Source organism: Quercus robur, chromosome 12 (assembly GCF_932294415.1).
Source record: "Quercus robur chromosome 12, dhQueRobu3.1, whole genome shotgun sequence".
Taxonomy (NCBI): domain Eukaryota; kingdom Viridiplantae; phylum Streptophyta; class Magnoliopsida; order Fagales; family Fagaceae; genus Quercus; species Quercus robur.
The window spans coordinates 39,669,012-39,695,820 of NC_065545.1; the positions used below are offsets into that span (position 1 = coordinate 39,669,012).

The window sequence follows — 26,809 nt, forward strand, 5'->3', positions numbered from 1 at the left end:
CTGTTATTTAAAATTTTAAACTATGTAGTATTTGATATATATTTAGATCTATAAAATTTAATCTAAATCATAAAGTAGATTAAATTTCAAACGGGGGAGTATCATTTTCTCAATTACTCCTATTATTAGGTCTTTTGCTTGGATGTCATACAAATGCAATATAACGTGTAACAATTTGCATCTGGAGCCAAATTTTCCATTTCAGAGTTGAACACGTACACCTTAATTAAACATGTTACTGAAAGGAGTTAGCTAGTAGTTGACTAGTTGGCTAGTTGCAAAAGAAACTTGGAGATGAGTTACACACCGAATATTATCAACTGCTCCATAGAAAAAAAAATTGAAAACATATCAAAGGATTCAATACAATGAACAATTCGTAATGAAGAGGTTTACATGAAAACTGTACGTGTGTAGGGGTAGCTTGACACTAGCTGCCTCAGTATAGTGATAAATTATTAAAAAAAAAAAAAAAAAAAAAACTAAAATACAAGAATAATCATGAATCAAATGAACCAATATATTTCCTATGTAAAACTCATAGATTGATACTTCTTCAAGAAAAAAAGTAGTTGCTCTACCACGACATTGGCGATGGTGATGACGGTGTTAACCTGAAATTAAAATAATAATAATAAAATGTTAAATTCGCTGCAAAAACAGGAATTATACTATAAATTAATCATAGCATTTTAGAATATTGGTGAAGTTATATCCAATCCATATCTACTAAATAAATAAATAAAAGTAAAGGAATAAAACAAAGTATTAGAGAGTAGAACCTACTCCAATATATCTTTCCAATAAAAGTCACTTGTTTCATCATCCTTGAGTTTCTCCCAAACTTCAAAGCTAGTAGTGGTAGATGATTGAGTTAAGAACTGATTTGGGTCAGTCTTGCTTTCCACTTGGTTGACAGTGTAAGTCCCAGGAGAGCCTGAAACCAATGCAGGCATTGGGTTCTCTGTTTGGTTCTCACATGCTGAACTGCTCAAGCTACTAGTACTGTTGTTGGAACCAAGAAAATCTTCCATGTTAAACTGACCTTCAAATCCTGACGATGAATTGATAATTCCCTGGGAATTACTAGGAGCTTGAGGGATCACTCCCTGGTTCAGATATTCTTGACCCATAAGTAAGGGCTCCTTTTGGTAGAGTGTGCTTGTACTATTGACAAGTCCTTCAAATGGATTAAGATTTTGGTTTTGTAACAGACCAATGTTGTCCATGTTAAGAAGTGTGCTTGTGTTTATAACCTGCAACATATTTTTCAGTAGTTGGATTCTAGCTAGTTGAGAGGCATCTGCTTGTAGACCCAAAGCACTATTCCAAGGACTCAATAAATTGCCAAAGCTTGCAGCACCAAGTAACTGAGAGAGATTCATAAGGTGATTGAGATCAGTTCTTGGCTTGTGGGTGGTTGGGTCAATACCCATTTGAAGAAGCTTCTTTCTTAAGTGGGTGTTCCAATAGTTCTTGATTTCATTGTCAGTCCTCCCTGGAAGTTGGGTTGCAATCCTAGACCACCTGAAACAACAATTGCATATGGAAGTGATTTAGTGGTTAATTATATACCAATTAAATTAGTTGAACTATATGCAATATTTTACAAAGTTTCAATGAAAAAAAAAAAAAATATATATATATATATACGTACGTACTTGTTTCCAAGAACCGAGTGAAGGCTGATGATCGTTCGCTCTTCGTCTTCAGAGAACCTCCCTCTCTTAATATCAGGCCTCAGGTAATTTGTCCACCTTAATCTGCAACTCTTTCCGCACCTATTCAAGCCAGCGAGCTTAGGTAGCGATCTCCAACTTCCATGGCCATGACTGTTAATATAATCAGTCAGCTTTTGATCTTCCTCTGGTGTCCATGGACCTTTCTTCAAACCATTCTCATCACAACATGGGGAGCGACCCATTGTGCTTAGACTCAACAATTAACAATGTGTATAAAGTTAAAGGTAGAAGTAGTTTTGGAAAATATGGTTGGGACTTGTTGGTTTTTATAGGTGCATGGGAGATAGATATGCATGATTCAAAGGATGATGTCATTATCATTCTTTTTTTTTTCATATGATATTCTTAGCTTCCAAAAGCACGGCAATGAAGAGAAAGCCACCTAGCGACCTTTTTGTTTTTTTCTGCAAACGTTAATTAAGAAGCATATTTTCAAATGAATAGCACCAAAATCGGGATTAGGTAGTGCAGGTACCCTTAATTCATGAAAGATGCCATTCTGATTTCCATTTAATTTGTAAGCAATGATGCTATTGGCCTACAGGGGGTGTTTTTTGGTAAACATTCGTGGATAAAGTTGTTTTGCAAAGGTTGGAGACTATACCTTATCTTTCCAGATTTAAGATGGCCGAGTTATTAAAAAAGGTGACTTCTACTTTTTCTGATATATTTTAAAATTTACCAGTACTGCACTTGCTGGGAAATCTATAGGATATACTAAAGGGGGTCTTTTTTTTCTTTTTTCTTTTTTACCAAAAAAAAAAAAAGCGGGTCTTTGAAAATGGGTTGCCAAAGCCACATGTTTACAGTTAGACCATGCATATCTTTCATGTTATATGTCCAAAAGACCAAAAGTCAGCGACTCTGAAAATTGTTAAGTCTTTTTAAGTTTATTGCAGGTCATAGATTGATTTGTCCTTGGCCTCTCAAATTGAGGCATACAGAAAGATGGACTTGCAAATTGTATACGTAAGAGTATATATATATATATATATATTTATAGACACGCACATAGGGTTAAAGTTACATTTGGTTTTGACTTGACAAAAGTTATATCATTTGTAGATCGTAGATTTATAATTGATCTAATAGTTAAAAAAAATAGTATTAAATGTTAATTGACTTACACCCCATTCACTTAATTAATAGCAATTTTGTTTTTCTTTGCTTATTTATTATTTAAATCCTTTTACATTTATTCATTTTTTTGTCAATGACTTTACAAATATATTTGCAATACTTTTTTTTTTTTGAGTTTGTACTACTCTTTTTTTTTTCTTCTTTAAAGCCGGTCATATTCTTATAATGTTATCAATTGTGAATATATATCCTGTCTCCTTAAAAATAAATAAATGGTTAAGTGTTGTTTAATGAGGTTTTAAATAATAAGTTTCTCAAATAATAATTAACACATACTTTTTTTTTTTGTTTGTTGAATGACTTTACAATTATATTTGCAATTCTCTCTTCTTCTTTTTTGGGTGTGCCTGAGTCTGTAATACTCATGTCATTTTCTTTTCTTCTTTAAGCCAGTAATACTTTATTAATTGTGAATATTTTCTTTGCCTTCTTAAAATAAAATAAATAAATAAATTGCTGAGTAATATAATTGTAAACACATATCCACAAAGAAATTTTTTTTATTAATTAATTTTGGCTTTTCAAAGCTCAAATGGAGGAAACATTGGCCGTGTCTACCATGCACAACTTTTAAAAATTGGCAACATGCCAACACATGATATATGTGTTTGCATGATCTTTATATTATTCAACTTTCTTAATCCAAAAAGACATCCTAACATGTCCAACTTTTATAATAATAAGAAGAAGAATCATCCTTGCTTAGCCACCAAGTTTTTATCTAACCCCATAAAAGTAAACCCATTAGAATATTATCATAGGATTTTTCTTGAGGATGACAAAATTAAGAAACAAGTTTGGAAGAAGAAATTAAAATCATTGAAGGCCCACAAATGGCAATTAATGGTCATCATATTTGTTCTCACTTGTTTGTATACCATTTGTGTGATAAGACTATAAAAGTATGATCGGCTTAAAAGAAAAAAAAAAGATTAAATTCTATAAGGACGTGGTGTAAAACCCATGTTTTACCCCTTCAATCCCAACATGTCATATCATCTTATCACATATTTAAGAATAAACACAATCATACTCAATCAATTCTAATACCTATATATAAATCCAAACAAATTGGGAATTTATTGAGATGTTATTAGGTGTGGTAGGATGTATTGAATTTTAAGTAAAATGCTGACGTGGCAATCACTTATTAGATGGTGTAAAACATGAATTTTTACACCCCATCCTTATAGAATTTAATCTAAAAAAAAAAAAAAAAGTAGTACGAACTCAACCAAAAAAAATTTGCAAATATATTTGTAAAGTCATTGGCAAAAAAAGGAATACATGTAAAAGGTTTTAAATAAGAAATAAGGAGAGAGAGAAACAAAATTGCTATTAATTAAGTGAATGAAGTATAAGTCAATTAGCAATTAATGCTATTTTTTTAATCATAAGATCAATTACAAATCTACGGTCAACAAATGGTGTAACTTGAACTCATCTCATATATATATATATATATATATATAGCACTACAAGCAAATTCTGGTGCAAAATATTTTCCACTCAGTAGTAAACACATGCTATTTTGTTGTCATAAAATGATTCTTAAGATTTTTTCCCCCACAAGTGATTTACAAATAGCGACCATTGTTTGCCATCAACATATAATGAATCATTAGCAGGTAGCCCAAGACAGTTTACTCGTAAGTACTTTGAAGTTGCAGACACAACAATGACGTGCCACACAAACACATATGTATGATGCAAAAACTGAGAATTCATGTATATTATTGACAAACATGGTCGCTGATCTTTGTCTTCTTATCTGTATTATGTCATTACCAAATGTTCTTTTAGATATTCTATTGTGAGGGTGTTTTCCAATGTTGCTTCATGGAAAATCAGTATAAACGTAATTAATATAAGCTCCTTAATTATTTTTGTTCTTCAAATTAATACACTTTTCTAATCCTCATTCTCTCATCGTATTGGTCATCATTCTTGTCTTTTTCTTATTATTTTTGACATTGTTTGAAATGGTATATGGTACTATTTCTGAATCTCATACATTTCTTAAAAGAACATAACAAAACAAAGCAGTCTCTAACTGCTCTATCAGCGTTTTCCCATTGCATTGTTGATCTTCCATTTACCAAAACATCTTTTTTAACCTCTGGGATGCCAAGAGGCGTTTTAATTTTTACCAAATAAGTTTGAATTTTATTCAATTCAACATATCGTAAACAAAAAAGTAAACATGCATGTGATGAGAATCAATGCAAATCATAAAATAAGTTCAAATCATAAGGTTGTCAAACTGTTAAGTAAACCTAAACATAAATTGATATAGTCAGGGAAGGCTGCACTACCCCATGTAAGTACAAATATTTGGAACTTGTAATATATTTTTAATTATTATATCACCTTTTGCCATTGAGGAATGAGAGAATACTCTTTAGCATTGCTGTATTTTGCTATTGACATTTTATTCATTTTTGAAACCTTAACCGGAGTCAATTTTTAAGAAATAGAGAAAAACTTTAATATATACCACAGAGCTAACTCGAATTTTGAAAGATTTTATTTGCATTCCAAATTGTACATATTGACCTCAGGTATCTCACTTTTTCATACTCTAGTTAAACATACTACAGATACAGATACAAATACAGATACTTGGTCAATTTGTTCTAATTTCTTTCTAACAAAACCAAACATACGCCGAACCATAATGTTTAAGTTTATGAGTATCTGTGCAATTTATATTATATTAATCATTTACTCTTGTCATTATTATTTAATGTAAGATTTTATGTACATTCGTATACCCTACGCATGTAATTTAGAACAAGCTAGATGCGTAACTTAGGACGAAGTGGCAGCAATCTAATTTGCAATTGTACACATGAAGTACACTTTGTCCTTGGACCAATTTAGAAGAAAAAAATAAATAGGGCTTATTATTAGGGTATGTTACTTAAATATTTCCCAAAATCTTTGACTATTCCTAGAATATCTTAGTTGGTTTAGAGTCTTTAGACCTGTTTATAATAAGGTACTAATCTCAAGGTTTTTTATACAGCTTTCAAAGGGAAAGACATCATAACTAGCACTGGTCAAGTGGGCAAGATAAAGACAATGAGACATGCCAAGCTTTTTTCAACCTTGTTACCTCACTGCCTTCATTGACAAGCCTATTGTATGAAAAAATTTTGAATAAAAAATGATAAGAAATTAACCATGGTTGAATTGGAAAGAACAATGAATTTAACCAGTTGACTATAAATGTCATGTTGTTTCTAAGGGTACTTTACTTATCAAACTTGGTTTCCTCGCATGAAAGATTCTTCTCTTGGACTGCTGTTGTCATAAATTAACACTTGCACGTTTCTTCCGATACTAACAAGAGTAGGAGGAACAAAGAAAATAGAAGATAGAAATAACTAAGATCTTATCTCTTTCACATCCAAGAAGCTTCCTGAAAGTTAATTTTTTCAAAATGCTATAGTGTTTGGTATGGCTAATTTGAATGAATAATTCCATTTGTAATTGTCTTTAACGGTATAAGATAAACAATTATCATGTTACTAGGAAAATATCACAAGAGATGTATCCTTTTTCCCTGGTATTATTGTTATGACAACTGTTTCTATGTTTCTTTGATTAGATACATTTATAAATCTGGTAAGCAGAATAGTAGTTATAATTTTCCAGTAATATAATAATCAGTAACTCAGAAGATTTGTTTGTTAAATTTCCAACCAGAGTATCTGGAACAAATGTCAAAACTACAAAGCTCTCCTTCCTCCTAGGTATTAAATTTACATTGGTAAGAAGTTTCATATCTAACCTAATAACATACTAATATTTTCTTCTTGGAAGGGGATTTGAATCCAAATTCTTCTCATTTGGAGAATCAAACAATGAAATGAGCCACAAGTGTCTAAGGCTTAATGGCATAAAGTTGATTTATCACCTTTTTTAACCTTCCAAATTTCACTTTTAAAATTATGTTTAGAAGTATCTGGTACCTGATTGTTCATGTTTGGTATAGTGTTGGCAAATTCTATGATGTGTATCTTGTTCGAGTTGTAATCGTCTAATCACAAGTACAAGAACAAGTGTTCAAGAATTAGCTAAAAGAGAAAGAGATCTCTAGAATTTAGACTCAACTTTGATTGAGTCTAAATCGATTGGGTTTGGCCTCTCAACACACCCTCAATTGAGGCTCACTTGATCGAGACACAAGAAACCCAAATTTTAACCAAACCCATTAAGCCAACTGTTGAGTTGGAAATCATACCCAACAAACTAAATTGTATAAGGGCACATAAGAGTTGACTAATTAGAGGTTTTAAGAGAATTGTGTCATACAACATAAAGAAGAAAACCCTAAAACCACATACCAGTAGTTCAACAAGTGAATCTTAAGATGGTGCGTTCAACTTGTTTGAACAAAAAAAACACTTGTTTGAACAAAAACAAATTTTTAGATTAATCTTGGCCTCTTAATTCAGGTTATTTGAGATAGATGTCAATTTGTTGTTGTAAAGTTGTTGCTGTTATCACAAGAAGGTTCTTAAGATACTGCTACTAGCTAGAAGTGTTATTAGACTTCGTAGACTAGGGTCTGGAGTCTAAATATATAACTTAATAGGACTTTTGAGAAATGCACACAAATTAACAAGAAGAGGAATGAGAAATCCTTAGAGACTAAAAGTTTTTTTTTTTTTTTTTTAATAGAAAAAAGAGACAAAGTTCCTAATTGGCTTAGAGCATCCACAGCAGTGACGCCAAGTTTTTAGCTTTTTAGCACTATAAAAAATCACTTTATCTATTTTACATTCTCACATCCAACAACAATGGTTTTATTAATTTAGCTTTTAACATAATAAAATTATATTTCATTCAACCACCAAAACACAACCACAACCACCATCAAAGCCATAGAAATCACTGCACAGAGACAAGGAGAGAAAAAGTAGTGTGAATGCAAAATGAAATGCATAAAACACAGAAAAGTAGTGTGAACGCAAAATAAAATGCAAAAGAAAGAATAAAAAAAGAAAAGTAGTGTGAACGCAAATTTTTTTATATTTTTAATTTACCTTTCAACTAGGGTGCACAGCCAAAAATAGCTGGCATTGTAGTTGTGAAGTCAAAAAATATTACTTTGGCTCCACTATTACAGGGTACATTTTAAGTTTTAGTGGTGCTAAAAATAGCTATATAGCTATTTAGCACCGTGCTCTAAGTTGAGCTATTGTGCCTACTTGATGTAGACTAAAATCGAAGTGCATCATCTCAAATTTAAATAGCCCAAAGTAAATCATCTTGAATTGAACTAAACTATAATAGATCATCTCAATTGAAATTGAATTGTAGGAAAATAAGTTATTCAATCCTACTGGATTGCACTAACACTAAATTTTCAAGACGATCATTGAAGTCACGGATGCAATTCGTGGAAGCATTTTGGTTTTGAAGAGTCCAAACAGCTTGAAGCATATTGTGGGGTCATTTTTGTAAATATGTAGAGGGTAGAGACTACATATATGTGTATATCTAAGTTGTAAACTTCAATTCTAAATAGTGAAATTTTTCTTGGAGTTAGAGTTAACTCCTTAGTTGTTTTTCCTTTAGTTTGTGTTTGGTTTGGAGGAATGGGTCATTTTGGTAGAGTTTAAGTGTTTTCTCCTCAAACCTACCATTTTGGATGATTTTGGTGTCTTCTTGAATCGGGGAGAAAATGAGGGAGAAAGAGGGGCTTAGATGGGAATTTACCCATTTGCCCCTCTTCTCCCTTCCAGCTTTGGTTCTTTTTTTTTTTTTTTAACCCTTCAACTAATGTTCGGGAGTACTTTTTTGTTGTTGTTTACAAGCTATTAAAATTGGTTTTTATGTAATAGAAACATAGAGTAAATTTATAAAACTTAGTACATTACAAATTTTATCCTCTCATTTTTTTTTTCTTCTCAACCAAATAAAAAGAATTTTTTCTCTCTCCACTTTTTCATTCTCCCAACCAAACACACATTAGGAAAAACTAAATATTTTCTATCTCCTATTTTTCCATCCCCTCTGCTTGAAATCTATGATTAACATTTTGTTATATAAAAATGCATAATTTAGGACCCGTTTGGTAAGAAATTTCTAGTAACGTTGTTTGTATTTTTTGCAAATACATGTAAGTAAAAAAGTATGTAAAAATACGTGTAATGTTGTTTAAACATTAAAAACTATTGTTTAAACAACAATAACAAACAGGGGCCTTAATTCGGCATTTATCAAATTAGCCTGAAGCACTTCTAAATGAAGTTCAGCTAATGTTCTTCGAAGCCATTAATTGTGTCAACTCTGACATAAAAATCACATATCATCTCAGAGGTCGTTAAATGAAGGCAATACATATAATCTTTATCCTATATAAAACAGAAAACTGGATGGTTTGGACCATCAGTAACTGTATAATTTAGCTTTATTATTATGTTTTGTTCGGAAGCCTTTAACAGCAGCATCAGAGAGTTAAACCTGTTAAACATGTAGTATATTGTAAAATAAGTGTCAAATTCTTCTCTCTTGTGCTTCACTTTTGGGATGCAAACGGAGGTCATATAAAAAAATTGAGAAGCAAATAATAAGATGGGAAATGCCACTATATACTTGTACACCATTCTCCATGTATTGTCATTATTTTCAAATAGAAATAATCACTCAAATTCACATTAAGTCCTTATATATCGGGACTAAAATACAGTGAAAAAATTAATAGATGTGTGCTGTATTGATAAGGAAGCACCCTGCATAAATCATTTGTGTTATTTGGTATTAATTATGGTATTATCGCTGTTGCTGTTGCTGAATGTTGATCAACCTATAGTATGCTCCATTCCTGTTCTCTGTTAAAGTTGAATGAGTGCCTTGGTCTATTATCTTACCATCTTGTAAAACTGATATTTGGTCTGCATTCTTTATTGTTGACAGCCTATGTGCCACCATGACTGTTGTTCGGTTCTTCATCAATCGGTCCAGAGCTTGTTGCACCACACGCTCCGACTCCACGTCTAAAGCGCTAGTGGCTTCATCTAGCAACAAGATTGCTGGGTTCTTTAGAACAGCTCGGGCAATGGCTACTCTTTGTCTCTGGCCACCAGACAGTTGCACTCCCCGTTCACCTACTTTGGTAGAGTAGCCCTCAGGAAGCGAACTGATAAAACTGTGAGCATTAGCAAGCTTAGCTGCTTCAATTACTTCACCTTCAGAGGCTCCTTCCTTTCCATAAATAATGTTTTCATATATTGATGTGGCAAATAGAGCTGGTTCTTGTTGGACTAGCCCGATGTGTTTCCTAAGAGATTTGAGCTTGAGTTTCTTGATGTCTTTCCCTGCGAGAATTTGAAGAACTCTTGTTAGACCAGCCTACCAGAAAATATTAATTGCAAATTTCTAGTGTGTTATCACAGAAAAAAATTATGTACGGGCAAAATGAGACGTTAGGTTCTACTGTTTGGACTACCATATAATGGTTTTTTATTTTTCTGTGCTTCCAATACTACTGTCTTTTCATAGATTTTCCTATAACCTTACCGTCTATCATCACTTTTCCAGCTGTGGGATCATAAAATCGCAGTATAAGGGAGATGACAGAGCTTTTTCCAGAACCACTTTGCCCCACTAATGCCACACTCTTGCCTGAACGAACTTTTAGGTTGAAGTCCTTAAAAATCACAACTTCTGGCCTTGAAGGGTAATTAAAATGGACACCCCTTAGCTCAATTGTTCCCTCTACTATCCTTAGCTCTTCCCCAACATCGCCAAGCACTTCAGTCTTTCTGTCTATCAAATCAAAGACTGATGCCACCATTTGGGTTCCCTTCAAGAGATCCGGGGCCAATGCTAATGTCTCACCCATGGCTAATGCTGTCACAATCAAAACCATAAAAGATTTCATGACAGATTTGAAGCTAGCAAGCTCCTTCCCCATCAAAACAGAACCATACCTGAGAGAAAGTCAAACAAAACTAAGCTCTGAATACAATTTGAAGTCTTCAACCAGGCCATATATATTAAGGCAATGAGAGATATTATTTTAATATAGCCTATAATCTAATGTAAGAAGAAAACTACTACTCCTGCATTTTCTTCATTCCTGGTGTATTTTCAGGCATTCTTTGCACACTGAGACCTGTTTGCAGTTCATATATTTCAAGGTGTTGCAGGACACCTTAAAATAGCATAAATGTATTGGAATGTTGAAAAAACAAATGTACTGACTACATTTTTTTTTTTTTTGGGACCTAATGAAGCTAAAGCCACATACCATAAGGCCAAGCCATAGGATGAGAAGATGAAGAACTGGGATATGCCATAAAATATGCCAGCAATCTGACCACGACTAAATGAACGCCTGGAAGGCTCAACAAGTTCACAAGCGTAAAGGCCAAGGATCTTGTTTTCAGCACAAAATGCAGCGACAGTTCGGATGTTAGACACAGCCTCCCCAGCTAGCATGTTAGCTTTCAGATAGGCTTTGCTTAAGTTGCCACCATAGCCTTGCATGAAAAGTTTCTGAAACAATAGGGAAAAAGTTTCTAAGAGTGCCTTACTTTTACTACTGATTAAAATAAAATAGGACTAATAGGATACCTCGCTGATATGACCACTAATGATCAAAGGGTATGTGGCCAAGACAACAAGTGTGATCCTCCAGTTCAAGATGAAGGCAATGATAAATGAGGTGACAACCAATCCTACATTCTGTAAAAGAATTGTATTGCGATCAACAACTATATTTCGTAACAGAGTTGCATCACTTTCTAGACGCGATGAAAGCATAGAACTTGTGTTGTTTGCGTCATCAAACCACCCAATCTCATTACTTAAAATGGCTGCAATCAAATACAGGAGAAAACTTAAGTAGGCAGACTGAAAACAATCGAATTTAAATCTTGATAAAATAAAAATATACGCAGAAGAGGGCAAAAACCATTGACCTCCAAATCTTGGTGAAATAACAAAATACTATTGTGTAAAGATTTAGCCATATAGGAGTCAATTGGACCCCAGACTTCCACTTGGTTGTTTGAAAGTTCAAAAAATAATAACATATGGATTCATCCTTGAAAAACACATAGTGACTCTTCAAATCAAAGAACTTTAGCCAGTTAGCATTGAAAATATCTTAATGAATGCAAGAAAATGATGGAGGAAATAAATACATCCACTTGTCCTCAAGAAGTAAGAAGAAATCAGAAAAATTAAATTAAATCATTCCATTTCCATGTGGAAGCTTCAACAGGAACAATGGCAAGAGGAGTAACAGTTGTATTATCAGAACTCACCCGAAAACATCTTCTCCCGCACACGAAGAGTGAGTCGCTCTCCAATGATTCCAAAACAGAGATGCTCAATTGCATGAACTATGACTGTTATAACTGCTGCCCCACAGAATAACATTGCAATCTTCTTGACCTCATGACGTGTTGTGTCCCAATCCATGTAAAAGGCAACAAGTGCTTGAGACACCCCGAGAGCAAAAAGAGGCATCTGAGCTCCAGCTATAAATGCACATATGGTGCCAACCACTCCATAAATCCAGTCTGGGCCGATCATGGAATACATTCTTCTAGCAGAAACACGTTTCACTGTAACAGTTTCCACCCCAATAGATTCTTTATCAGAACGAAAACTACCACCAAAGCTTGTTGTAGTGTGGGAAAGTTCTCTTGAGTAGCTTATGCTGCAAATAAAATTATTAGAAATGATTGTCATTGACAGGTTAAATGATTATTCATAAAAAAAAAACACAACACATAAACTGTGGCCTTTTATTTTATTTTATTTTTTTCTATAAGAATTTTGTTTAGCTAAGTCATAAACTATGACTTTATTCGTTAGAATATCTGATAATAGCTTTTACCATTTCAATCTTTTAATTATGGAGCAACACTTTCTTGTAGAATGAAATTTTATATTGTTTTCACCTCCAAATGTTTCATGATTGAAGAAAAACATATTCTCATATTTTCAAAGGGCATTATCGCTGACCTATGATGCGATCACATGTAACCACTGAAGAAAAAGGATTTCTGAAGCCTTTGTCAAACTCATTATCATTCATGTATAAAACAAACACATTTCAGCTGATTGGAATTTGAGTACATTAATGATATAGACAAAATTGTTAGTGTTATAGTGTGAATGAAGTACCTTGGTAGCCGTCCCAAGTTAGGACCCAGTGAGGGGTAGTGTTGCAGAGAACTTGACTCCTGAAGTTGAATTAGTGATGCATAGGCACTATTTGGGTTCGAAATTAGCTCTTCATGATTCCCAGTTTCTACTATCTTCCCTCCTTCAACAACAGCAATCACATCTGCATTTCTAATGGTAGAAAGCCGATGGGCCACCACTACAGTTGTTCGACCAACCATGACACGATCAAGTGCCTCCTGCACACTCTTCTCAGACTCTGCATCCAATGCACTTGTAGCTTCATCCAGTAGAAGTATTGATGGATTCTTCACAATTGCACGTGAAATTGCAATCCTTTGCTTTTGTCCACCTGATAGTTGTATACCTCTCTCACCAACCTACAAAATAGCACTTAAAATTACTTTTTGCAATAGATGTTCCCTAAGAGTTTATTTCCTCACTCTCTATGAGAATTCCATGGAGTAATAACTACTTATCTGTCAGATTTTTGCCATAAAATCTTTACCAAGTATCTTTTGAGGCAATTAATTAGAGAAGCATGTAGGAACTACTTCCATCTTTAAAAAAGTGTATTTTTCAAATTAATACTCACAGGCTATGTACTTCAAGTTCACCTTTTTTATATCCTCCATTTGAATTTCAATAATCATGGAAATCAAGAAACAGAAACAGAATTGCATAGCTTTATAAGTTCCATGATATCAAGTTTTCATTAACTTTCATCTACTACGCTACCACTCATGGTTGAAAATTGTTTCACAAGAGAAAAAAAAGGGGGATAAAGGGGTGTTGGGGGGGGGGGGGGGGGGCGAGAGGTGGGGAAGGAAATCAGCTTTCATAAAACATTCTAAGCAGGCTCAAGTCATAAGTTCTTTCCTTTTCTTCTAAATTTCCATAATACAGGTATACATGTGTTTGTCAGAACCCCATCGTTCTGAACAGCAATATAACAAGTCCATACCTGAGTTTCAAATCTCTCAGGGAGGTTGCTTATAAAAGAGAGAGCCTCTGAAAGTTTAGCTGCACGTGTGAGCTCTTCAAGGGTGGCATCATCTTTTCCATAGAGTATGTTCTCCCTAATGCTTGTAGCAAAAAGAGCAGGCTCCTGGTTGACCAAGCCAATTTGTTGCCTGAGCCACTTGAGGTCGAGCAATCGGATATTGTGTCCATCTAATAGTATCTCTCCAGAAAGGGGCTCATAGAAGCGTTCAATCAAAGATATTACCGTACTCTTTCCAGACCCACTTCCTCCCACTAGGGCTACAATCTTACCAGAAGGGATATCAAGACGCAGCTTATTAAAGATTACTACATCAGGACGAGATGGATAACTAAAAGACACATCCTTAAACTGAATGTGCCCCTCTAGTTTGTCCAGTTTCCTCCCAGTTTTGGTGATGGTATTGCTCATTGTATCCCTCTCTATCATCTCAAATATGGGATAGGCAGCTGCCTTAGCTCGGATAAAGGCAGTGATATCTGGTGCTGCCTGCCCTAGTGACCTGATAAGCAATAAAAGCAGATAATATGATTATTGTTTCATGGAATTTTGATGGCTCTTTGATAACAAGCCAAATGATGATCATTATTCAAGCAACCAGCAAGTTTCAAACACTAGGGAGAAGCACCATTTCAAAAATAATTTTGCAATGAAGTGGAATCGGTAGGAGTTAAGTGTACACAGAATATCATGTCAACCAGATGTTTGGGGAACCCCATTAATAGACTATGTTGTGAGTAAGAAGATATAAAGCACTTGGTCTCACTAACTGTCCTTTCTTATTCATACAATTTCATTGTATTTCAAAGAATTATGGTCCGTTTGGATTGAGGGAGAGAGAGGGAGAGTAGAGTAGAGTAGATTAGATTTTAGCAGTAATAAATGGTCCCTAAAAACCAAGTTTTAGTAAGTTAAGTGATACCCCAAACTCGTTATTACAATCTTTCTTTCTTTTCTGCTATAATTGTAAAAGCTAAAAAGTACTAGTGTACTACTCTAATATAAAACAAATCTTTTTTAATGTGAATAAAACTTCTAAATAGCTGATGAAGTCTTCACTTTTACTAGAATAATTCTTAATTAACAACATATGCTTTGACATTCTTCTAATTCATTATGGTAAAAGCTAAAAAGTACTAGTGTACTACTCTGATATAAAACACATCTTTTTTAATGTGAATAAAACTTCTAAATAGCTGATGAAGTCTTCACTTTTACTAGAATAATTCTTAATTAACAACATATGCTTTGACATTCTTCTAATTCATTATGGTCACCCCTCAAAATTATCATTGAATTTTTAAATTAAAACTTTCCAAATTACTACTAGATTAGTTCAAACATTTTGCTTCAGATTCCCTATGATTTTCATATCTATTACAGGCTGATTTTTCCATATCGGATGGTATGGGTGGCAGCCTACCGCCAAGTTTAAAATTTTAACTCTTCATAGTACATGCCAAAAGGCAAGGATTGAATCTTCATACCCATCAAAGTGAACTCATCTCTACTTCTAACATCACAGCAAAATCATTTATAGTGCAAATGCAAGGTAAGATAAAGGAAGAATTTGATTTCCAAATGCAGGTAACTATACAAATCAGATGTGAATAAAAAAATAAAATTGTTAAAATGCTATGTCAAACGCAAGGAAATAATTCAAATTCCTGGAATGCAAGTTAAGCAAGAAAAGTAAGGACTTACAGGCCAGCTATAACAACATTGAGCATGGTGGTGAAAGACTCCCCTCCATTCGATATGTTCTTGTGGACAACAACACTAGTGAACCAAACAAGCAATGACCATGATAGGAAAAGGACACAATGCATGGAGCCTAGTCCTAGCCCCTTGGCTAATCCTCCTTTTTTCCCATACTTGTATGTATTCGTCAGAGCTGTCTTATATGATCTCACTGCTCTCTCTTCTCCTGCAAATGCTTGGACTGTTCTAACATTTCCAATTACCTGAGAGTTACGCAACATCAAAAAAAGAGAGACTGCATGTGTCAATTTTCCAATTAAATCTTATGATGATAGCTAGAAACAAAATTCACCTTCTTACAAGTTATAGGTTCATTTGGATGAGCTTATTTTCACCGCAAAACAAAATATAATTTTCAGTTTTGTAAAAGCATCACATTTTTTAAGATGCAGTCATATTTTTACACAATAAACAAACTAAAGTGAAGAAAATAAGCCCATCCAAATGCACACTTACTAAGAGTACAGTACACTAAATGGAGATTACGATAAGAATAATAATTTTTATTACAAGAAATAAAATATTTTATACTATTCATAGGTTTTGTTGTAAAATTCGTTGTTACGAATAGAGATTTTGTAAAAGATGATATATATAAAGGGTTTATATTTTTGAAAATATATTAATGTCAAAAGTTGTTACACCTAAGGAATAACTATTCCTGCAACTAAATTCTAACTAAATAGCCATTCTATTATAGGATCTTTTACCACATACAAAACATGTCCAAAATAAATTTAAGCTATGTTCCAAAACAAAAATTGGGGGTTCAAGACCAAGAATCAGCCTCTCCAACAAAAAAAATATAAATAAATAAAATTTAACGATAAGATTGTTTATCAATTATTTCTTTCAGACCATGCAAAAGTATACTTTAGACACCGAATGCGACCTTTAACATTCCAATATATATACGATTATTACTCTATCACATTCTATATACACAACACTCATAATTTCATACTTGATGTCTACTTTTTTTTAAGTGATGTGACCACAGACGATGTACAATAAGAAGTGTGTGAGAATAATGCCCATATAATCAAGATATAGCTATTTTCAAATGGAGCCATCATATGGTGGGTTTTGGTCATTTTTATGATAACAATATAGGTCCATGGAAGAGAGACTGAGCTGACCTCTTCAGCAATCTCACCGGCCTTGACATAGGATTTTCGAATTCTAGCAATGAGACCAGTTGCTACCCAGGCATAGAGGCCACCAGCTATGGCAATTAAGGGCACAATTGACAGTGTTACCAGACTGATTTGCCAGACCTTAACAAATCCAACAGTGAACCCTACTAGGAACCGACTTATGTAGTGCATGAAGTTCCCAACCTGCATCACCCACCAACATTTAAGTTTCAGACATATATCATTTCATTTTATAAATAAATTTGTAATGGGAAGAAGATAAAAAAAAAAATTTGATGTTTCTATACAAACTGATACTATGGATGATACAGGACTAACACCATTCATGGGCCATGGCAATCAGAGCAGTTTTTAATTGGATCAGGGTCACAATAAATTTGGATATGATTTCAAGTAGTTTGGTTCACCCACCATGCATGGCAAATATTAATTCAAGATGGATTTCTCAGACCTGTTTTAAAAGAGAAAAATTAGCATGATTATGCTATAAATTGAAAGATGAAGCCCCTAAAATCAACTTTTATATTAAGCATCAATATATTGAAAAATTAAAAGCCTCCCACAAAATCATTCTTTGGACACAAAATTTACAATTTATTTATAAACACTCCATCACTTTGGCACACAGTCCAACGTGTTATTAAAATTCAGCAACTTTCCCTGTCCTGTCCAGTCCGCCCAAGTTAGTTTATGATGAATTATAGTACTACTAGAGATAAAGAGATACTGGATCAAAAAAAAAAAAAAAAAAAGAAAGAGAGAGAGATAAAGAGATACTGATTTACTGAGGGAAGTTTGGTGGATGCTGGCTAAATTGGTGTAAATATTTGACATTAGCCCAAAATTAGTGTAAGTTTAGCTATTTATTTAAAAAGTCCTGTTAACCGATACCCTTAAATTGTATAAGTGTTCTAGAAGCAAAAGTTGATGGTTCATAAAATGAAATTTATGATATTCTCGTTTAGCATAAATCATAAGATCAAAGTAAAAGGTCATTTAGGTGGAGCAATAGAAATAAGCACCTAATTATACTCAATAATTTGTAATTAAAAGAATAATTTTTAACTTTGAATTTCACTGGGGAAAAAAAGGTAAAATAGTTTCAAATTTCCAATTGAAAGATTTCACATTCTTTTGCCAAAAAAAGAAATCCTATAAAAATTAATGTAGCAAAAAGAAATTGTATAACACAAACTCTAATAAGAGGTGGGTTAAAGTTAATTTCTTATTGGAACCTTTGATTAAGCTAAATGAAAATGATCCCATTTTATTAATAAAATTAAAAAAAATTATTTAAAAAAAAAAAGAGGAAAGAAAAGAAAAGAAAAGAAAACGATGCATAGGTGAAGCTTTTACAGCTGCAGTATTAATTTTCGGTCCAGCTGGCAAAAGCCTTTTGAACCCTACAAGCAGCAGCACAACTAACCCAACTGACTTATAAATGCCACTTAATATTGCATTTACTTCAAAATTGGGCCTCACATTCAAATACCTAAAACAATTCTATTCAATTCAACCCACATGGGGTGCTTTTTCCTTTTTTTTTTGGTTGGGAAAAACCAATACTTATTATTTAAATAACACCTTGTCTTATGCTCTTTAAACAATTAAACCCCCTTTTTGCTGTGTTTTACTCAGTTTTGGCTTTTCCATACATACTAAAAGGAGTGATTTAGAAATAAATAAATAAATAAGAGAAAAAAAAAAGAAAAAGAAGCAATTGTCTATTTAATAGTTTTTTTTACCATACTTTAAAAATAAAAAGAAATCTGCCATTCAGATTGTGAAAAAATTAATTGCATGCATTTATTTCTCTAGGAAGAAAGGAGATAAAAAAATTAATACCATTGAGGCAATTTTGGTCAAGAAGCGTGAAGTGAAATAAATTTATTCCTTGACCCATTAAGACACTGTAGAAAAAAGGGTGATCTAGAAAACCTATTTGCAACACCCTTTAATAATATAATGATAAAAGTTGAAACTTTTAATGACACCAATATGAAGACATTTTTTTAATGCAAGAGCAATATTTGCTACTCTGGAAATTTTTTTATTAAAAAAAAAAAATTCCATTTATACCTTCTCTGAAAGGGCATCTTGAACAATTATAATATCACTGGTAATTGCAGCAATAACCTCTCCAGTAGAAGCTTCGGTGTCAAAGAGACTAATATCTTGATTTAACATGGCCCTCAAATATGCCATCCTCATCTTTGCTGCTTGCCTTTCTCCAGTATGCATCCAACAAGCCACCTCTGAAAAAATTATCATAATTAATTAAAGCATTTCCTTATATAATCCCAACTAAAATTATGTAATTGCAATAAAAACATTGTCTTTCACATGTGTATATTGTCAGAAGAGTAAATAATTGACTGAAAAGATAAGATTTTTATCACATACCTATCCATGAGGAAAACAATATAGCTATGCTGAGATATACAAAATCCATGGAATACTGCCAAAAAAAAAAAAAACATTGAATAAAATAAGCTTTAATAATTAAAATGTGTCATTAACTTTCACACTCCAACTTTTGACGGACAAAGTCTTATCCCTCTTATAAAAATTTATAAACAAATAGTATTGGAAAAGGCCAATTGATTCTTTCCACTAGTGATTAGGGAAGTCCCTTGTAGAAAGAAAAAAAATACAAAGAGTGCCCATATTGATGCATGCAAACTCAAGATATATAGATAGATAATGTTTATAAACTGGCTAGCTTTCATATGTATATACCTTAGCAACTTTGTGGGAAGCTTCTTTTGGGAAGAGGTAAGCCATACCAATAATATTTATCAACTTTCCAAAGAAAATAAAGAATACAGGTACTGAAGCACCATGAATACATGCACCAACTGATCCGATTGCCATCAGAATGTAATCATAAAAGTCGGCAAATGCAAAAAGTTTTAGCAGTGAGACTTTATTCTGCTTCTTTCCCTCTCCTTTCTCCATCTTCTTCTTCTTCATATCATTGGCATCACTCTTGCTCGAGATTGAACCTGGGTCTGTCATTTTGGCCCCAAAAGAAAAGGTGTGCGAAAGAAAAGAAAGTGTTAAGAATGACTGAAGAAACTCATGAAGAGTGGATGTATTTTTGAGGATGAGAAGTAAGAATGGTCCTCAAAGTCTAGGAGAACAATAATATGAGGAGGATAGGGTAGTAGGGAGTTGGGAGGTACATTAAATTACAACGAAAAAAAAAGAAAAAAAGAAGAAGAAGCTAGAGTATGAAAACAGTTAAACAGATGTGCCATTAAGATACCAAAGAAAAAAAGAACTAGATAGGCCATTAAATGCAACTTAATCTGGCTGTTTGACAATTGACTATGATAGGTATTAACTTGTGAATGTCTTATTTTAATTTATTATTTTCAATAAGATCGAATTTTAATATGTGACGAATATTTTTTGATAATTATTTTTTCTCAGGCCTAAGATATCAATTGGTTTAAACATTATTCAAATTCCAAATTTTTATCTAACAAAAAAAAATCAATTAAACTAACTAGAATTTACAATAATTGTAGTTTGGTGTTACTTTCTTCACTGTCATAATACACCGGATAGGCAGTCTCTTGAGATATTGGAAAGGTTTCTTTGAGATTTTAAGTCTCTCTCTCTCTCTTTCTCTCTCTCTCTCGTTAAATTTATATCTTGAAACAGTTGTATGTCACAGCCTCATTTTAAATGCATTGAGGCTGGCAGTTGGATCATGCTCATATTTTAGTGAGTTTCGGTGCTTGCCCTGTTGAATTGTCACAATCTACAAGAGAAAGAAAAAGAAAATAACAAATAAGATATTATGGGCCATTAATTCTGTGGAGAACACTAGTAAGTTTTGGCCATCCTTTGGAAATAATTTTGAGCTCATTTTGTACGAGTTCATGTATATATATAAAAAGTATTCATAAGTACTCTTGGAGATGATATAAAGTTTACGCATGTATATAAAAAAATATTCATATATTACCAAAAGTCGTGTAGCTTAACTTATTGATACTTTATGTTGTTTCTAAAATATCTAGTATTCAAATCCCTTTCTTTTATTGTAACTATTAAATTATTAAAAAAAATCATAAATCTTGGAGATTATATATAGTTTATGCACCTATATATAAAGAAGAATTATGATAGCTATAAACTACCATTAATCTAAAAGCCAAAATGGAAAAATTACATATTATTAAATGTTATAATAATTAGCTTACAACTACATGTATATACATTGGTACATTTAAAATATGCAATTAAATACATTTTATAATTCCAATATAAACTAAATATGGTCATCATTATTGTAGGGATATAAGGCCCAGGAATGTAAATTAGGTCGTGTGCCTCGTCTGAGAACGTTTAGTAGTGCGAGGACAGGTAGATGTTAGTGAAGGAGTACGAATTAGTGAGCTACAAAAGGACTATGACCAGAAAGGTTTGGGAAGGTATTCCGAGGAGAAATGACTCCTCAAACTAAGCGAAGCAGAGGTTAAAAGGCCCGATCTACCATCTAGAGCAGCACTCCAGACGATTCTACTAAGAAGGATAAATATCGGGAGGGAATAGGACAAAGGGAAGCTGAGAAATATCTAAGAAAAAACTGCTACCACCGCATTGAATGCTCTGCAGCTAACTCTCTGGCCACATTAATGTGGAAGTGATATTTGAACAGTGATTTTCAGCCTTACAGCTACTCCCAAAGACTTCAGGAAGGTGTTGATGGGACTAATATCTAAGTTAGCAATCTAATCTACACGTGGAGGGCTGAGATAAAGTAAGAAAAGGAAATATAAAGAAGGAAAATCACATTGTAAAAGGATCATCTGAGGATTTGTAAAGAAAAAATATTATAGCACTAAGAACCGTAATTGTAATCAAGTCTAAGAGAAGTACATATATTCAAGAACTATCCTCCTCGGACATTGTCGAGGAAGAATTTCTTTGCACAACACTTGTTTCTTCATTGTTTTTTCCTTACTTTCTTACTATCTTAGTCTATTGTGAGCGTTGTCCACTTCATTGAAGTCTAGTTTTTAGCCCATTCTCTACAAATTCGTTTCCAACTTCAAGACCAGTTCCTCAATCTTGAGCGAAGAAGGGACAGCGAGGTTAGCGTGCATACCACACATACTAGTAGAAGCCAATCTCGAAGTAGGAGTCACATCTCTCATGAAGAGAATACTAGAAACATGCAGCTGGAGATTGACCATTTGCGAAGGAGGTTACGCTGCGAGCGACATAGGAGAACTCCTTCAAGTTCTGGCCTTTCTTCTGATGATGAAAGTGATAATAGCTCAAGTCGAGGACTCCTCCCAATGAATCTCTCTCGTGTGATGAGGATCACCATTATAGGTGGAGAAAGGAGAGTCCGTCTCACATAGGTTTGGGCAATGACACTATGGGCAGGGCTCTAAATTAGATTTCTAGGTCACCTTTTACATGTAGGATTGAAGGAGGAAAACTTTCTTAGCGATTTACTCAGCCAACATTCACCATGTATAATGGCAGAACAGACCTTGTGGAGCATATTACTCACTTCAACCAGAGAATGGGCGTTCACTCAAAGAATGAAACCTTGATGTGCAAGGTGTTCCCCTTCAGTTTGGGGCCTGTGGTGATGAGATGATTTGATGGTTTGAGAAATGATTCTATTAACTCCTTTAAGGAGATTACTAGAGCGTTTGGTTCTCGTTTTGTTATTTGCAGTAAAGTTCCTCGGCCCTTAGACTCTCTATTGTCTATGACTATGCGAGAAGGGGAAACCCTGAAAATGTATTTTGATAGATACCGGGAGATGTTCAATAAGATAGATAGAAACTTTGATGATGTAGCTATAAGGGCTTTCAAGGTCGGCCTATCTACTGAGCATGATTTAAGGAAGTCGTTGACCAGGAAGCCTGTCAAGAGTGTGTGTCAGCTCATGGACTGTATTGACAAGTATAAGTGGGTTGAGAAGGACCACCAGCAGGGGAAGGGGAAAGCTAAGGTGGTCCCTCAGGATAGAAGGGATTTTAAGTCGGACAAATACAACAATAACCGGCCTCGAAGGGACTTTGTTAGACAATCTGGATCTACTGCTACTCAAGCGATTAGCACGGTGTTCGAGGAGCCAGTACATCAAGTCTTGGAAAAGATTAAGAATGAGTCATACTTTAAATGGTCAAATAAGATGGGAGGAGACCCCACCAAGCACAACCAAAGCCTTCACTGCCAATACCACCAGGACCGTGGACACATCACAGAAGAGTGCAGAACTTTATGGAGTCATCTGGAGCAACTAGTCAGAAGTGGAAAGTTAAAGTAATTTTTATATTAGCCCAATGGGCAAGGAGGCCAGGTGGGCTCAGGATCTCAGAGAGATACTTCTTCAAGGCCACCTTTAGGCACAATTAATGTTATCCTCGCTACTCTAGGAAGGACTGGTTTTTATCCCTCCAGGATAATGTTTGTAGCTCGGCAATCTACAGATGACTTGCCCCCTGATTCGAAGAGGAGTAGAGTAGAGGTCCGATCAGCTTTAAGCTTTTCCGATGAGGACAAAGTTGGAACCTTGCAGCCACACGATGATGCCTTAATAGTTACCCTCAGGATAGGAGGGTATGACGTGAAAATGGTGCTGGTAGATCAAGGCAGCGGAGCATAGATCATGTCCCATGACTTATTTAGGGGGCTGAAACTGAGGCAGATCCTTGTCTCACAAGGCCCTTACTCAGGGATATTGGTGGCCCAATATGCAAAAAGAAACACAAAACTACGTGAAGAAGTGTGACCATGTCAGAGATTTGCTCCAAACATTCATTAGCCAGAGGGCATTCTTAACCCTCTATCTAGTCCCTGACCTTTTACTCAGTGGGACTTGGACATTATAGGGTTCTCCAAAGCAGTAGGAAACAGGAGATGGCTTTTGTTTGGCACTGATTACTTTACCAAATGGGTTGAAGTTGAGCCACTGGTAAATATTAGGGATGTGGATGTCAAGACGTTTGTGTGGAAGAGCATTGTCACTCGGTTTGGGATTTCTCATATCCTCATCTCAGACAACAAACTTCAATTTGATAGTAAGACTTTCAAGAGGTACTGTTACGAATTGGGTATCAAGAATAAGTATTCCACTCCAGCTTACCCACGAGGGAATGGACAGGCCGAGACTACCAATAAGGTCATATTAAATGGACTTAAGAAGAGGTTGGATAATGTAAAGGGTAAATGGGTAGAAGAGCTGCCACATGTCCTATGGACATATCGAACTACTCCCCATAATTCAACAGGGGAGACACCTTTCTCAATGACTTATGGGGCCGAGGTTGTGATTCCTCTAGATTCCCAACATTGAGGACAAGCTTATTTGCTCCAAACAGCAATGATACCTTATTAGAAAGAAGCTTGGATTTGGTTGAAGAGCGGAGAGAAAATGTCATGGTTTAGCTAGCATACTATCAGCAGAAGTTCAAGCAAGGGTATGACTCAAGTGTGAGGTTAAGACCCTTGGCCCCTGGGGACTTGGTATTAAGAAAGGTTGTAGGTATTGCAAAAAATCCAACATGGGGAAAGTTAGGGCCCAATTGGGAAGGACCATACCGCATCACCTCGGTGGTTGTCATAGGTGCATATTTCCTAGAAGATCTAGATGAAAATGTTGTACCATGCCCCTAGAATGTAAATAACCTGTGAATGTACTATTATTAATGAAAAGTAGCTATGCCATGTTTTTATTTGTGACATTATGTGTTGTGTTAATTATTTGTTTAAGTATCAAACAAAACCTTGGTCATGCCTGACTCCTCGAACCACATACCTTGGGTAAATTGATACTCCTTATTATTTGTTTAAGTATCAAATAGAACCTTAGTCATGTCTGGATTCTTGGACCACATATCTTGGGTAAATTGATACTCCTTATTATTTGTTTAAATATCAAACAGAACCTTGGTCATGCCTGGATCCTCGGACCACATACCTTGGATAAATTGATACTTCTTATTACTTGTTTAAGTATTAAACAGAACCTTGGTCATGTCTGACTCCTCGAACCACATACCTTGGATAAATTAATACTTCTCACTACTTGTTTAAATATTAAACAAAACTTTAGTCATGCCTGGTTCCACGGACCACATACCTTAGGTAAATTAATACTTCCTAAACAAGTATTCAAGGGCTAAATAGAACCTCGGCTATGTTTAGTTCCTCGAATCACTTACCTTGGGTAAATTAGCACTACTAAACATCTAACTAAGTGTTAAATAGAACCTCAGCTATGTTCGGTTCCTCGGACTCCCTGCCTTGGGTAAATTAACATTTCTTTGATTATGAGAATACTAAATAGAACCTCGGCCATGTTAGGTTCCTTGAACCACATGCCTTGGATAAGCTTGTAACTAGCCTAGCTATGGTGGATAACCAAAATCCTCATTGTGGTAACTTAATTGAAAGGACATACATGAGCATCACTTAAAACATTTGCAAGTATATCCACGATTAGTTCATGAGCTAATTGTCATCTACAACTCCTTAAATTTACTATTAAGTGGGAGGTTATGTGGAGCCCTGAAGGGATAGATGCTCCACCATTCTCTAAAATCAAAAGAGAGTCCAGTGATATGTAGGATCCTTTGACTTAGTTATGCTTAAGGTATGTTTTTGAAGTTAATGGTATACTTTGTTAAGGCTGTAAACTTGGAAGGTTTAACTTGTTCTGCTGTTAATTATTTGGGATGTAGCAATTACACTATCACTTATGCAGATAATTAAATAAAGTTATGTCTCATTTTTATATCGATTAAATGTGAAATAAAGCAGAAGCTATATTAGGATTTGCATAAATACCACAAGCATAAAAGAGAAGCTCATAAATGCCATTAAGTTAAGCCTTAGAAAGGGCAAATGAATTACAACAACATTTACATCAAAAACAAAAAGGCTACAAGTCCTAGTCTAGGCCTTAATTAATCTTCAATGGAGGGTTGGCCTTTCCTGTGGCTTTGGTAGACTTGGCAGTTTCAGCTGGGACGGAGGCTGGACCTTTACCCTTGAGGTCCTCCTTGGCAGGCATAGGAAGGGTAGCTAGGACAATCTCCATGTTGTGAGAAGCCTCTTTCTCCTTAGAGGAGTCTTTAGGTGTAGCTGGAGGCTTGGTGGCATCAATGGCCACTCCCTTTGTTGTGTTTTTTTCCTTCTCAGCAACCCCAAGCTGCTCTGCCTCTTCTGGAAGATTGTCAAAAGGGGGAAGCGCCTTAGCAGGGCTGTCCTCGCCAATATCTGCCTCCTTGGAGGCAGTGTTAGCCTTGGAGCCCGAGGAGCTCGATGTTCGAATGGCAGGAGGATAATATACACTCTCTACTCTCCTAAGGGCAGAGGAGGCCTCAACCCCAACTTGGTTGAGGGCCTCATTCCACACTTGGAGGCAGTAGATCCTACACACCTCCGAGACCTCAACCTTGAAGGCCTCTTCAGTCTCTACCACCCCCACCTTGTAGCCATCCTGTTCAACTTTATCTACGGCCTTTTCTGCCTCCTCCAGCTTCTTCTTCAAGGCCTTTGTATGCTCTTTAGTTGCAACTAGCTCATGCTCGGCTTAGTGAAGTTGCTTGTGTTGAGTCTCTGCTTGCTTCTCTGCTCCTTACAGAGCAGCCTCAACACTCTTCCTTTACCTATCAGCCTCGATTAGTTGGGTGTTTAGCTCTTGGATCTTCTTATCTGCCACCTTAAAGGATTCCACCGCAGCAATATGCCTGGTTTCTTCATCCTTCACTGCCTGTGGGAGCTATTCACCAACTCCTCAGCTCTATGTGCAGCTTGGACAGCCTTTCAAGGAAAGAAGTACAACGACAATTTACTTAATAGCTCATAGG

General features: G+C 34.9%; 3 protein-coding genes across 3 annotated transcripts; 1 reads left to right on the forward strand and 2 right to left on the reverse strand.

Moving 5' to 3' along the window:
* Positions 1-356: 356 nt before the first annotated feature.
* LOC126709957 (transcription factor MYB39) lies at positions 357-1,983 on the reverse strand. The gene is made up of 3 exons (XM_050410336.1): positions 1,662-1,983; positions 787-1,527; positions 357-614 (listed from the first exon to the last, which is right to left on the reverse strand). The coding sequence occupies exons 1-3, from the start codon at positions 1,922-1,924 to the stop codon at positions 578-580; spliced, it is 1,041 nt and encodes a 346-aa protein (XP_050266293.1). The 5' UTR covers positions 1,925-1,983; the 3' UTR covers positions 357-577.
* A 7,505-nt stretch (positions 1,984-9,488) lies between these two features.
* On the reverse strand, positions 9,489-20,147 carry LOC126710355 (ABC transporter B family member 2-like). Its single transcript, XM_050410773.1, has 12 exons — positions 19,698-20,147; positions 19,362-19,416; positions 19,038-19,213; positions 16,941-17,141; positions 15,745-16,004; positions 14,002-14,542; positions 13,038-13,417; positions 12,170-12,567; positions 11,475-11,716; positions 11,149-11,396; positions 10,416-10,828; positions 9,489-10,213 (listed from the first exon to the last, which is right to left on the reverse strand). The coding sequence occupies exons 1-12, from the start codon at positions 19,974-19,976 to the stop codon at positions 9,669-9,671; spliced, it is 3,738 nt and encodes a 1,245-aa protein (XP_050266730.1). The 5' UTR covers positions 19,977-20,147; the 3' UTR covers positions 9,489-9,668.
* A 2,557-nt stretch (positions 20,148-22,704) lies between these two features.
* On the forward strand, positions 22,705-23,262 carry LOC126708503 (uncharacterized). The gene has a single exon (XM_050408293.1). It carries the CDS (start codon positions 22,705-22,707, stop codon positions 23,260-23,262), a length of 558 nt encoding a protein of 185 aa, XP_050264250.1.
* The last annotated feature ends 3,547 nt before the right edge of the window (positions 23,263-26,809 follow it).

Bases quoted from the DNA above. Each gene is read 5' to 3' on its own strand.
- LOC126709957 (XM_050410336.1), bottom strand. From the start codon at position 1,924: ATGGGTCGCTCCCCATGTTGTGATGAGAATGGTTTGAAGAAAGGTCCA. The intron at 1,528-1,661 runs GTACGTACGTAT...TTGTTGTTTCAG, and splicing joins CACTCGGTTCTTGGAAACAA to GTGGTCTAGGATTGCAACCC. The intron at 615-786 runs GTAGGTTCTACT...TTTTAATTTCAG, and splicing joins TATTGGAAAGATATATTGGA to GTTAACACCGTCATCACCAT.
- LOC126710355 (XM_050410773.1), bottom strand. From the start codon at position 19,976: ATGACAGACCCAGGTTCAATCTCGAGCAAGAGTGATGCCAATGATATG. The intron at 14,543-15,744 runs GTAAGTCCTTAC...ATTGCTTATCAG, and splicing joins AATGTTGTTATAGCTGGCCT to GTCACTAGGGCAGGCAGCAC. The intron at 11,717-12,169 runs GTGAGTTCTGAT...ATTTGATTGCAG, and splicing joins GCGGGAGAAGATGTTTTCGG to CCATTTTAAGTAATGAGATT.
- LOC126708503 (XM_050408293.1), top strand. From the start codon at position 22,705: ATGCGAGAAGGGGAAACCCTGAAAATGTATTTTGATAGATACCGGGAG.